Genomic DNA, 13,831 nt, shown 5'->3' with positions numbered 1-13,831 from the left:
GGCACTGTGAGGGTCTTTGGCCTGCTTACATTCTCCTGGCAAGGCGAAGAGCCCCGCTGCCTATTTCCCAGCTAGCAGACAATCAACGATACCACTAAAATCATAGACGAATAAAAAAGAAACTAATGCACTAAAGCAGCTGGCAATAAGTCAAAACACTGTAATCAAAGTGTTTCATTAATGCATGAGAGCATATCGCAGCACTGTTAATGTGGCGTTTGATTTTGAACGTTGCAAGTGGAGCACTTGTGAGTAATTGTCTAAACACATATGGCAGAGCCCAGTGGAGTTCGTTTATACCATAACCAATTGAGACTTCCGTGTCAAGTGAGAAATATAGAGGTAAAAAGTCCAAACACACCACAGCCGCCATTAATCATTACCACTGTCAGAAATGAAAATAAGATATGACAGTGATTCTCCAGCTAATCTGCCAAAAATGTGTCCACGCCCACACCGACATACACACACGCCCACAGAGGCTTGCAGAAATACACTTACGCACACATGCTAATGACATAATAGAGCAAGAAGTATAAACACACATGCACACACACTCACTTTTATATATACAAACACATGCTGAAAAAAAGTGTTAAATTTCTGCTGGCTCACTTCAAAGAAATGTCCATAAACAAATTCATAGCATTTAAGGCGTCTTTCTTTTTTTCCTCCCCTCCCTCTACAGCTCATTTTCTCTCCTTCTCCTCCTGTCTTTCCTGGTCATTCCCTACTGCCCCGTCAGTGCACACAGGGAAACAGGATTTTCTACTGTACAGGAAAGGCTTTATCAGTGCCACATGAAGGCAGGCTGGAGGTGGAATTTCCTCTGCCATTCAGGCAATAGAGGGACAGACTGATCACGTCATTTACTACAATCGCGCCCACGTACAGACAGGCTCAATCAAATACACACTCCAAACAGCCTCTCTCACACAGAGTTGATACAGCTTCATAGCTCACAAATCCCTAGCTAGTCTTTCCCAATTTGACCTGTCACCTGAGCACGATGACAAAATGTTGGCGGACGTAAGCCCAACGTTGTCTGGGGCCCCGAGAGAAGCAGCCCCTTGAGCCGAGCCCAAGCCAAACAAACACAGGCCTGCACCAAGGCTTCCCACAAACCTCAACCCACTTCTCAGTTCCCGCTATGGGGTTTTTTTTTGCTCCCCCAAACACACATAAACACATATACATACATACTAAAGCAGAAGGAAAATGTACACGCCACAGAATATTCCAAGAAAGAGACCGTTTTTACCATTTTGTCTAACTTCAGTAGAGTTCCTGATGAACTTCTTTTCCCTCAGCTCCCCGCCAGAGAGGAGCCTGCCTGCCTGCCTGCCTGCCTGCCTGCCTGCCCGCTTTGGTGCCCCAGTCAGAGTGAGCTGTACTGGTGGAGGACAGACAGGATAGAGCCTGGAGACTAGTGGAGGTTTGTAGGGAAACAGAGGCTATAAGACAAGCGGCTGCCGAGCTCCCCTGGGTGAGCAGTCCTGATGTGCTGCTGCTTGTTCTGCTGCGGAGGCGAGGCTGCGGCTATGCCTGTGAGCGAGGCCCTTTTATCTGCTAAGTTTTTTGGGGAAGGAGGGCTGTTTTCTCAAACAGCTCGGAGCTGAAAACAGCAGACAGAAACACACAAGGCCCTTCAGACACTCGGCTCCACTCAAGGCCCTCTCAGCGTCAGCTGTTCACCGGATGGCAATCAGATAAAGAGCTCGGAGAATTACTCAGAAGAGGGGTAAGAAGACAGGGTGAACAATAGCCCATGCATGGGTTTTAGCCCTCCAGAGTGAGCGGAGGGAAAAGTGTCCCTGCTTTGAGAGGGATGGATAATTGTGATGTGTTCACTCACTGGGATCAACACATGGTGTTCTTCATGGGAACGAGGTCTGTTGTTACAGTAATTTTCTGTTATTCTCAACACAGCGTACACTGAGTAAAATCACTAATGTGGGAAAAGCCTCATCAACCCTCTGGAAACAGTCTAATTTTGTCTTTGTCACATGGAACAAGGAGGGAAGGAAGAAAGAGGGGTAAAAAATCCCAGACTCCCAGGGTGCATAATGTATTTAGGCAGAGCTGGGCTCCGAGCTCTCCGAACGGGCTGTTGTTGTTCCAAGAGAAGAAAATGACTGGGTTCTGCTTCCTCACAATGAGACACCCACTGCCGGCAAGATGCGAGACAGACCTGAAAAACTATGCTCGCTGCTCTCACACAGGCTCGCTCTCTTGTTCTCTCTCTCTCTAACACTTGCCAGCTATGGCCACAGCATGGTTTTAATGCAACAGCTAAATCGATAGGACTTAATTTAGCTATCATTGCGGAGTAATGTGTCATTTTTAATGGTGCTGGCACTAAATTAAATTCAAAGACACCTCAGCTAATGGTGTTAAAGGGAATTATATTTTGCTGTGATTTGCTACCCTGTGGGTTTAATGGGCATGTATGCAATGATATAGATAAAGCTTTGTTAGTTTGTTTCTTATACAGCAAAAAGCAACCCACAGCACTTTATATGACCTAATGATATTAATACTAGGCCTTGTCAATATGCAATAGATATTTTTGATGAAGCACAGTCTCCTCTTTCGGTACCTGTAAGTCACCTCTCATTCATAACCCTGTCTGCAAAACAAGACAACAAATACCACAACAAAAGCGTTAACTTTCCAAGCTCAACAAGGCGACAAAAGCAACAGCCTTTCCTCCCTATGAATAATTTAGAGGGCCTCTCTGAGCTATGGAGGGTGCATCAACAGACACCGCACCGTGCAACACAAACACACACAACCATTTTGTCACAACCCTCGTGGGTCTGATGAAGTTCAAACAAGTTGTAAAAAAAAAAATCATGTCACCCAAACAGTCTTCTTCAACCTACACAAAAAAGTCCTCGAAAAAAAAAACACAGAAGAAGAAACAAAAGAGAAAAAAAGCCTCTAGCCCATGTGACTATTCCCTAAAGCTGGGCATAATTAGGAGTCAAACATGGTTCACTCCATGCTCTTCACTAATTGTGTTAAAGAGCAGTGTTACCAGGAGGAGGAGGAGAAAGCCAGCAAGCAAACACACATACATGTGCAGGCGGGAACGCACACACAAACACAATAGGACTAGATTGAGAATAAGATACAAAAGAAGCGTGGTCTCTGGGGGCAGCCTTTTCTATTTGCTGGGGTTAGCAACTGGCAGCTGATAATACAAGTTGTAATTAATATAAAAGCAGGAGACAATATGGGGAGGAAGGCTCGTAGTGGAGCCAGGCCACAGGAGAGTGGGAGAATGCTGCCGTCTCCTCCGCTCCTGTCCCCTGTTTCTCATTTACAAACACCTGCCTGGCACAATCTCACTTCCCTCACTGCACTCTGCCTACATCCCAAGGAATTTCAAATAAAATTGATTTAGCGGCATCATTGAATTTCCCTCAAATTCCCCTGGAACCTGGAGAAAAGGGAAGAAATCTGTTGGTGTAGTAGCAGCGTGAGGTAGGCTGAGAACGACTAGCCTTGTGTGTGCGCGTGTCTGTGTGTGCGTGTGTGTGTGTGTGTGTGTGTGCTGTGTGTGTGTGTGTGTGTTTGTGTGCTGTACAGCCACAGCTTCAGGGATCCTGTGCTGAACATGTACAGAATCGCTGACGCACCAGAAACATACAGGACCGTAAATCATAAAGCGAGCTGACATTTCAAGACATATCTTGCCACATGGTGTAAACAGAGAAAAGACTCCTCACACATTTTTTGTTAGGTTGAGCACGTAATTATATACAGCCACTAGAAAAGTGTAGGTGTATCTCTATTGAACAACTGAGTATTTACAACACCTTCAATTATCCAGAATATAAAGAGTCCTTAATTTAGCAGCTAATAATTCACAGCAGCGTGTTTTAGCAGACACAAGGGATTGACTGACTGTACTTATTCTTTCAAAACTTTCTCTGAGGCAAAAACAACCTTTTTCATTGTAGTAAATGGCAGATTACACGAACAAATATGTCTTCAGAAAGAAGAGATTAAATAAAAAATGGGATTGCTATTGTAATTCATGGGTTTCCCACACATCAAAACATGAAAAGTCATTATAGATAATTCTTTCAGTTATTCCTTGTAACAAATAACCCTAAAATATGGGCTTTCAAATGAGTATGTAAATACACATTTCCGACAATATCAGCAAAAACTGAACATTATAAATGTTATAAATGTAGAATTTATGGCAGAGCTGCTGTATTGAAATGCAATAGATTGTACGGGTGTAACTAATAAAGTGGCAACTGAGTGTATGTCTGTGCTAGCATTAACTGTATGTTGTATTTCATGATGACTGCGCAGCATACATGCAGTTAAAGGAAGGGGAGATGCAACAAGTGAGCCTAGCCTCGATAGCCAGCCATGGTAGCAATGATCAGATATGCCTGCCAACAGGGCCCTGCCTCTGAGCACTAATCAAATAGGAAATGTTAGGCCAGACATCCCCCCATCACAAAACAATTGTGTGGAACAGACAGACCGGTCCAAGTCAACGATGCACTGTTTTCATGAGGGCGGGGGGGGGGGGTCCAAACGTACTCGGTCCCCGAGGAGAACAAAGCTAGTTGAATTAGAACACCTCCAAAACTGAGAAATTCCACGGTTCAGCAGGCCGGCTCGGCCTGAGGGCTCGCTGTCCACAGGCAGAGAGTGGAGGCAGAGGGCTGTGTGTGTGTGTGTGTGTGTGCACGCTGCCCCATGCATAGTGACATACAGAAAGAGGACATTACTGAGCACCCATCTCCCCTGATACACACAGTAAATCACTGCATGGGCACAAGATGAACTATTGCATGACTTGACTGGACCTGTGACATCACCATGTCTGACCAATGGTGTACAGTGCTCAGAGCCTGCACCAGAGAATCAAATGTAAACAGAGAAAGCTTTTTTTTCCCCCCCTTTCCAGCCATGCAGAGTCAAGATAAGCTACGCCATAACCTCTATGGGAACTACTATCACTCCCTGAGGAAAGCTCTCCAAAACAAAGCACCCGGGACCTGCAAATCCTACAGACTTTCTGTATAACAAATCTGAAACTATGCAGAAATTCAAAGACGGTTTCAAAAGTGTAATGCATATGCATGGAGGAAATGAAAAGCCTTCTGCTAATATGTAAGCTTGACTGAAGAAGCGGCACAATAGCACGAGAAGACACAAAGGCTAATTCATTAGAACAGATAATATTCAGACACTGTTAATTCTATTTGCCTCCCTAATTGGATGTAGCATAGAAGAGACAGAAATTTCATTCATTAATTAAAAGACAAGAGAGCAAACCATTGACAAGCACACACACACACTGTATCAACCGTTTACAAATCTACACCGCTCTGTGTGTTTTTTTCTTTTTCCCCATCACCCTTCATGTGTAATACAACATCTTTTTTTCTCCTTTCTTTTAATTGGGATGGGGTTGATCTGAGGAGGGGCGATGAGTTAGGAAGCCTTGGGTGGGCTACATGGTTAGAGATAGTCACCGCAAGCGAATAAGGGAAATCAACAGTGTCAGCAAGGACTCATCCCGCTCTCACTATACCATAATCCAATCATCTCCAAGACAATGCTGCATTCAAGTGTAAATAAAACTGTGCTTATTATGCTCCACTGTCAGGTACGAAGAGGGGTGAGGAGGGAAACACACACATGCATATACACACATATGAAAACAAGCTCAACGGGCCGCCTCCTTCACTGTGAAGAGCCTCATCATCTCCAGAAAAACCAACTTTCGCCAAATGAGATGTAGCCCAGGGCTATATATTAAAAATGCATATCAAAGCAAAGAAAAATGGACGTGAGAGATTCTAACTAAATAAATTAGCATATCTAACTATCAAACCGCCTTCCCCTCCTCAATGGGAAGCGAGGACAGAAATGAATAATAAAATAGAGCCAAATACAAATGAATAAATAAAATAAATAAATCAAGTAGGACAGAAATTGCTTTCCATCCAGCGGCACAGTTTTGCAGCCAAATGCATTTTTTGTGCATTGTTTCCAATATTCAAAGCACATTTCAGGCATGAAAAGCTGGACTCCTTTCAATAAGACATGGAAATGACTGCAGCAGAAGTTAACTATTTACTACAAGGCTTTTACTGTAGATCATGACTGCACCTTGCACATTTTCACCTCAATAGTTTCACTTTCTGCAAATATCACACCCACTAAAAGCATCACAGGTGCACACATGCTCTCACACACTGTACAAAAATAAGGCATTTAGATTTATTTATGAAAAAAAATAACTACAAGCTGGAGTGTGTATATTTCCATAACATGCAGTAGCCATTATTAAAATCACTTCTCAGCTCAGAGCTCTAAACGCAAACGGGGGGGGGGGGGGACTCTCTCCTCCTTTTTGTCAAATTCAGCCAAGCTGTAATAAAAAGTTCACTGGTGCCACAAAAGTGAAATAAATCCCTCAAAACTTAAATACCTAATGAGGTGGTCAGTCCAAATGACTCCAAGATGAATGGCTTGTCATGCAACCTTCTTTGTTTATTGCTGCTCCTGATTTGCTTTATTGGCATATCTAATTTTCTAATTATCAAAATATTTCTCACAAGTGGACTGACGACAAAGCTGGTGTCTGAGCACTGGAGGCACCATTGGAAATTGGCTTGAGTATCAACCATCTGCCATGAAACTAAACAGGCTAGTTTATCTAATCTCTACAATATAAACAACAGCATGCCTCATTTCTACACTTGTGTTGGAGGACCACAATATTGCCGTTTTGACCGTTTCTCAAACCAACATCGGCATTTTCGGTCTAATTATGTTTTAATTCACCTTGTGCGGCGCGCTGCGTGGCCCTGTGAACGCGCCGGGCGTTCAGAAGGAATCCACCGCTATTAGGCCTTTAGCCAGACCCAACAGATGCAGCGCAGTGACTTTGCATAACACTTAAATCTGCTTTAATTCCTAATAGGCTTGGCCTTGTGCTGCACAGATATTAACTAGTCACTTTGTTGCAATAGCCGCTCTTTTTTCTTCTCCACCAAAACATTAGCTTCATCACAGGCATGCAAGAAGCAATAATTCACAGATATCAACTCGATAATACACTGTCAGCTCAATCCATATCGCGGGGGGGGGGGGGGGGGGGGGCTGTGTTTATTACACCGAAAATGCACGATTTAAACCAGAGTATCGATTCTCAAATTTAAAGCTACTGTACTTCAGGTGCATATAATTGAATTCAGCATTATGGAGCCTCCAGCCATAAAATGGGGAGCAGAGGAGAAAGTCACTGCAGAGCAAACCACACGGCAATCAATACGAAACAATTAAACACATTAACATCAACAGCAATGGAAGGCCTCCAGACGAACCATCATCTGCCTTGTGAACTTGACATTGATGGTAAGCCTTCAGCTCTGAGATCTATTTCAATAGGCTACCACTTTCTCCACCTCTGCAGCAAAATCCACAGCTTTACGCACAGGCCATATCCAGCTCCCACAGCCCCAAATATAAAGCCCTTTTCTTTTTAAATATTGGCCTAAAGCTAAAGCTTACCGCTGATACCCTGCTTTAACGTTAACCCTGCGTAACAGATAATTGCCTCACGTTTTTTTTTTTATACAGCGTGCAACTCTCCATAATGCACGGCAGCGATTTACACACGCGCACGCGCACCCTCTAATGCACACACACACACACTCAAATCTCGAGCACACAAGCAAGCACGGACGCATTATGCACACATGACTGCCCCTAATCAAAAGACTAAAACAATAACTCAGTCTATTGTATCACATCTAGCTTTTGACCTCAGAACATCGATCGGCAGATTTTCCTTGCAGAACAGAGCATGCTCTATTTACTGACGGCACAGCAGGGTCACACACTGAGCAGAGGCTAAGTAGCACAAAAGTTGGCATTATGAGAAACATCAAACAAATCTAATTATTTAAAAACAGCCGATCTTTCATATGCAGTGTCTTTAAAACATATATAAAAGCTCGGGCGTCCTCAGCCAGCAGCGGAAACAGCACATCACTTGTGAATATAATAAAGGCTCTGTCACTTACGTGATCTGCAAGGTTGGTCGACGATCCCGAGAGCTCTTCGTGATCTGATTTTGAGCTGCCATCCCGTTCGTCAATAACTAGATCTATTGGCATTTTTCCTTTCAAACAACTGATGTACCGGTGGCAAAAATTGTCGCAGAGCTCGTGCACCTAGAAAAGGGAAGAAAACACCTTTTTTCAGGATGGGGGGGAAACGCTTCAGCCAGTCCAAGAATAACTCCAATTAAGGGGGCATTATCGGCGGCGAGGAAACAATAGTGAAATTGTTGCAGTGCTTATTATTCTCCTGAGACTGGAGCAACAAGTCCAACGACAAAAAATAAACAGCATGCAGTAAAGCTGGGGGGGGGGATAATGAGCAGCTGAAACTGAATCTGCGGATCGATAACAATGTGCAACGTGAGCAAAAGGGGCTCCAACATATTTTATCAATAGTCACATAAATAGTTGGCTAAATAAAATAGCGTATTTGATGAAAATGAAACACCTGAAACTTTCTCCCAGTGCATGCCGGATTATTTTTAAACATCTGCTAAAAGCCACAGAACTGCACTGCACTTTGAATAATATCAGTTACATTAAAATACAGGCTGTTTGTGCAGGTGGCGTCATGCGTTTGCCACAGGTAAGATAAGTCTAAAATAGACAGATTTATGATATTTACCTTTTCTAATTCCAAGAGGTGAAACCGTAATACTTGTATGGCTTGTATCATCTGAAAATAAAGAGTAAAACAGACACAATTCACATCGCAAAATTTACAGGATGAATATTTTTTACACTATCATGTCACCAACACTGTGGAGTGCACTACAGCCAGCAGCAGCAAATATATTTTTTAACATTAAAAAGGAAGCTGCATTTCTATCTAATTGGTCGCCACACACCGGTCAGCTGGGTCAGTTTGATGGGAAGACTGAACAATGACAGCGGCAAATGTGGTCACACAGCTTCACTTCAAAACTGATCTGACATCTGTGCGGAAGTTTAAATCATATGTTCACATATTTACTGTGTGATGGCTGCGGACAGTCCAGAGTATCCCAAAACAAGGCAGAGGAGGGTGACCGCAGCGAGGCGGCAATTATTGAGAGACAGCGAGGTCAAAGTGTGCGCTTACCAAATTGTCCAACTCTGGATTTGATGAAAATAAAGGTTTTTCTGCTCGGACCTAAAATAACACACCAAATGTCAAAGTTAGTTTGGCATGTAATGTGCGCAATGTGTGTCTTATTTCTGTCCTGAAATGTAACCTCATAACACACAACTCTTCAGAAATTAGACAACTTTTGTTGAGTTGAAATTCTGCATATAACGCAGACTATTCTTTAATCACATCAAGAGTTTTATTGCAATAAAAAAAATAATATGAAGCAGGCAGAAAACTATGTGCCATGACGCAGCCACAACATCCAAAATACTGTTTTTGAATATTTCGAAATTGACCTGTTTGGCAAAGACTGCAATGTCCTCATTGAAGGAGTCTGAGGAGCAGACATCGCCGCCTGCTACGCCGGGCTCCCTCGGAGTACACGTCGCCAACTCGCACTTCTCAAAAACCAGTGCGAGCAGTGGGAATAAAGGGTGACTGCAAGAGGGGAAACACAGCCTGAGTACAAGCAGCACACCGGCTCCACAATGCCCACTGCAAAAAATGTCCAATCAACCTGCATATCTGTCGGCTCCCTGGCTCTAAAGTTCTTACTTTCCTTATAGCAACTGAAAAATATCACACAGTTGGATGAGATCATTTTACTTGTTCACTTGTACACTTCTCTTAAAACAAGTGACCGCATTCTGAAATAAGACAGACAACAACTAAAACAATATATCTGGATTCAAGATCCTTGTTTTTAGAAGCTGTTCTGAGTTGGACGCATGCGTAAATACGCATCTGGGATATTTTACTCCTTGTTTTTGGGTAATGTGAGGATTTTCAGACTCAATATGATATTAATCGACTTGTTGAGACTGACATTTCTTGCAGTGCAAAGTAAAAACGGCTGAGAAGTCAACAAAACTCTACAAAAAAAAAACAAGACTGACACACACTACAGCAGTCACTGGGATTTTACAGAAATTATACACTCTGCAAAAAAACTCAAAATGAAAGAATAATTTTGCAGAGTGGCTACAGACGTACTGAGGCACCGAGGACTTTTACTGTCTCTTCCTTATTAGAGCTACAGTTTTAAAAGTGAGACAGAGGTGAATAAAAAAAAGAAGAAGTAAAGTCTAACTTCCAATCAGACAAACAGTCAGCAAAATCATATTTAAAAAGTAAACTATAATTTCAGGGGGAAAAAAACGATATTTCTGGAACAAACGTTAACTTCATAAAACTGGCATCAGTTTCTTAATTTGTGTCATTTAGACGTGTGTCTGAATAAAACTGAAGGTAAACTCTATCCCGCATATGGAAGCGTGAGTAAAAGAGATGAAGAGGATTTACTCTGCACCACATCCCAGATTATAATGATACACTGTGGATTATAGCACTTTCTGTGTACGTGTGTTAGTGAGCAACGTCTGAAAACATTTTTTTCCCAAGTTCTGCAATCCTCAGTGAGAGCCTCTAAATACGTTTTATTTCATTACTTGAGGATAACCTGATTAAAGTATAATTATAAAGACACACGCTGCGTTGTAACGCGCTCCGTGTGTGTGTGTGTGTGTTGCAGCAAACAACACTTGAAAACATTTGAGAAGTTTTTTGCAGGCAGCAACGAGGACGTTTAAATGAGTCAGCCTATTTTTAAAATTAGACAAATAATAATGGGCAGTAATATTAAAGCAAACTTTATAAAGTGGAAGAATTGTTATGATGTTGGAAATAGTTTTTTTTAATAATATTTCTATGCAGTCTGTGACTTTCCAGCTTGGACTATACACAGAGAGCTTCCATATTATTTTATAGCTTGTATTTCAAGCTCGAGGCTTACTCTTACTTACTGCAGGCTTGACGATGCCTTCTACAATGCGTATAAAATTACACATCAACTAAACTCCCCTGAGCAACAATAGAGCTCCCAGACTGCGGTCAATCTTGCACAAAACACTATTTAAATTTAGTGGTGAGAGAGAAACTCCGAGAAAGCAAACTTATAGAAAAGCTGAAAACTCGCGGAAAAAACATATAGAATTGTACGCGTATCTGGTTCATGCAAACCTTACCCATAAATTTGATCTTTATCCCTCTTTAAAACGTCGTTGACAGCAGAGCCCATGCTGGTGGGCATAACGTTTGGATGAGGAGCGTGGGCTCCGTAGTGCTGGCTGGCGTGCAGCGGCGGTCCGTGGTTCAGGTGGTGGACCTGGGGAAGCGGCCGGGGAGCATGCGGGTCCCCGTACATCGACGCCGTGACTCCGTCCATCCCACCGTAATGGGCCAGCTCATCGTACTGGGAATAAAATCAGAGCAAAAGTCAGCGGGCTGCCCGGTTACTTTTGAAAACAAACGTGAAAAGGACAAAAAAGGCATGCCGTCTCATGTGGAATATACGGAGAAACTAATAAGCTGTTGCTGTGAAAAGACGCTGCAGTCAGGGCAGAAAAGTGTCATATATTATATATCTGCTAAACGGTTGGTCATTACCAAAAACATTTTAACTTAGGTGCTCCGCGAAAGAGAGTTTGGTGGCTGAAAAGAGCGAATTAGTTTGGAGTCTCCTGTGAAACTGCTCCACGACTGTGGCGGAGGCTGTCGGTGCAGGCAGAGGCTGTCACTTTGCTTGAAGAGTAAGGGCGCTGCAAGAATGTCAAATACAGCGGCTTTGATATGAATACTTTGTAAATTTGCCACCACCCGACAAGAGGTTATTGATACGAGGGCCTCCATACAATGGATTTGAACAGGTAAGTGTAGGAGATTTAAAACCTACCCTTTGCGCCATCAGGCTGCGCTCCAATAAACTCCTGAATCTGTCGTATATTTAATATCCCAGTCCCGGTTAGAAAGTGATTTAGTGGCAAGATCCCTTTTTCAACCAACTTTGCGACTTCTCCTATTCGCCAGTGTGGTTCAGTTGAAATCGTAGCATCGGGGAGTTTTGCAATTTTTCTTGTTTTCCCTCTTTCCTCGGAAAAAAAAGAAAAAAATGCGCCAAAGTGTAGGTTACAATCGGCCCATCAACAACCTGCATGTAACTAAACTGTCGTGTCTCATGGCTTTTTGCCACTCCAGCTGTCAATCAAAGCCAGAGGTTGTCAAGGTAATGAATGAATGACGGTTGGTGATGATGTTCAAGAGAAGGACGAATCTTTTTAGTCCGTTTTCATCCCGCAAGTCCGCGTCTCCTTTAATGCCTCCAGATCGCTATCTTGTTTTATTATCACTGTAAAAAAAAAAAAAAAAAAAGAAGGGAAAAAGCAGTAGAAATTAAGAGATTGCGATTCGGATCTTTCCTTTCTTTCCCCCGTAGGTATTTCGTCTATCTGGCGAAACTGAGATGAGTGAGTGTCAGCGAGTGTTGGCAGGTTGGCTGCTAGCTTGCTTATAGAAACAGAGTCAGTTCGCAGCGCTGAGCGGTGGGCGAATGAAATGACGGATCCCGGAAGTAGTGGTGGCCATAGCCAGTCCTACAGCAGCTCCAGAAAAGAGAGAGGAGAGACCAAATCTTGTGATATGCAGAGTATATGCGAGGCACAGGGACGGCTTCAACTCCACACTGGGGGTAAAAGCCAAACCAACACAGCTCCAACTCCCACCCAGTTCCTTTTTTTTCCGCAGAGAAGACTCCTAAAGAAAAAGCAGAAGAGGCTGAATGAGGAAGGTTTACCAGCGCGGACACTTCAGCTGCGGCTCATCTGAGTTCAATGAAACACAACACTGGCTGCATTAAACTACGTGAATCATGATTTAGAGCAACAGAAAAAGTTCATTTTAATACAAAGTTACGCATGACGCAAACTTTTGCGAGCAGATAAACAATAAATATTTAATTGCTGTCCGTCCCCACAGTCAGTGATGGGAGTTAAACAAAAGATTATAAAATGATCAGGACATCTTGTGAATGCTGAGTTTAATGTATGAGCATGACGCTTACTTGTCATCTGTTTTGTGGTCATAAGCCGGTGTGCCTAATATCTCAGTAATACCTCCTAATCTTACAGCTAATTATTGCTCTGCTCTCTTTTTTTTTTGCAAATTAAAGACACTCAGCACCCCTCTCAGCCCAGAATGAACTTTTCCAAGAGGGGAAAAAAAAAGCTTTTGTGGAGAAAGTAATTTTGTATGTTTCTTTCGTCCAATCCCCTCTCTTGATAGAAATCCGTGCCTTACCTCAGAGTAGTCAATTATCAAAGCTCCCCAAGATCATCAATCATGTGAGGAGATTGAAGTTTAGAGGAGGAGCAACGCTCCGGCCATCGATTGCAGTGAAGCCCTTTTTGGAGCCTGAGCACTTTTACGCACAAAACAGAAGCAGGCCATCTATCCCCTTTAATATTTAGCTCCATCAATGCTAATATGGCATCATGGCTGTATTGACAGGTTCTCACATAAAGGCTCCATTTATGGCTCCGTGGCATTTTTGATGGTGGAAATTAATTATTCACAGGTTAGGATTAAGGTAGACACACGCTCAGGGAGATGGGCTGTGGCTACCGTTGGAGGGTCAATAAACTCTCCCAACAAACAAAATAGCAAGCAGAGTTGCTCAGGGTCGATTACAGAAATGGCAGTTGTTGTTTTGTTTTTAAAGAAGAAAACCACGGGAAAAGATTTAATAAATGAAACCGTGACAACAGTTATGTTTGTT

At 42.8% G+C, this 13,831-nt stretch overlaps 1 protein-coding gene across 10 annotated transcripts in view; it reads right to left on the bottom strand.

Moving 5' to 3' along the window:
• Positions 1–12,360, bottom strand: part of meis2a (Meis homeobox 2a) — a 78,174-nt gene extending 65,814 nt beyond the window's left edge. For 4 of the 10 annotated variants that reach the window (XM_070921065.1, XM_070921066.1, XM_070921067.1 and 1 more), the window contains exons 1-6: positions 11,954–12,360; positions 11,247–11,473; positions 9,519–9,660; positions 9,193–9,243; positions 8,737–8,787; positions 8,073–8,222 (exon numbers count right to left, since the gene is read on the bottom strand). In XM_070921065.1, the coding sequence (XP_070777166.1) occupies positions 8,073–8,222; positions 8,737–8,787; positions 9,193–9,243; positions 9,519–9,660; positions 11,247–11,473; positions 11,954–11,965 (633 nt within the window). In that variant the 5' untranslated portion in view covers positions 11,966–12,360. Of the gene's footprint in view, positions 1–4,720; positions 4,722–8,072; positions 8,223–8,719; positions 8,788–9,192; positions 9,244–9,518; positions 9,661–11,246; positions 11,474–11,667; positions 11,677–11,953 lie in introns of those variants that run through there. The other 6 variants (XM_070921069.1, XM_070921071.1, XM_070921072.1 and 3 more) reach the window with 5 other exon arrangements.
• Positions 12,361–13,831: the final 1,471 nt, after the last annotated feature.

Source organism: Enoplosus armatus, chromosome 15 (assembly GCF_043641665.1).
Source record: "Enoplosus armatus isolate fEnoArm2 chromosome 15, fEnoArm2.hap1, whole genome shotgun sequence".
Lineage (NCBI taxonomy): Eukaryota > Metazoa > Chordata > Actinopteri > Centrarchiformes > Enoplosidae > Enoplosus > Enoplosus armatus.
The sequence above is the reverse complement of the archived record's forward strand: the minus strand, read 5'-3'. Positions and strand labels throughout refer to the sequence as shown.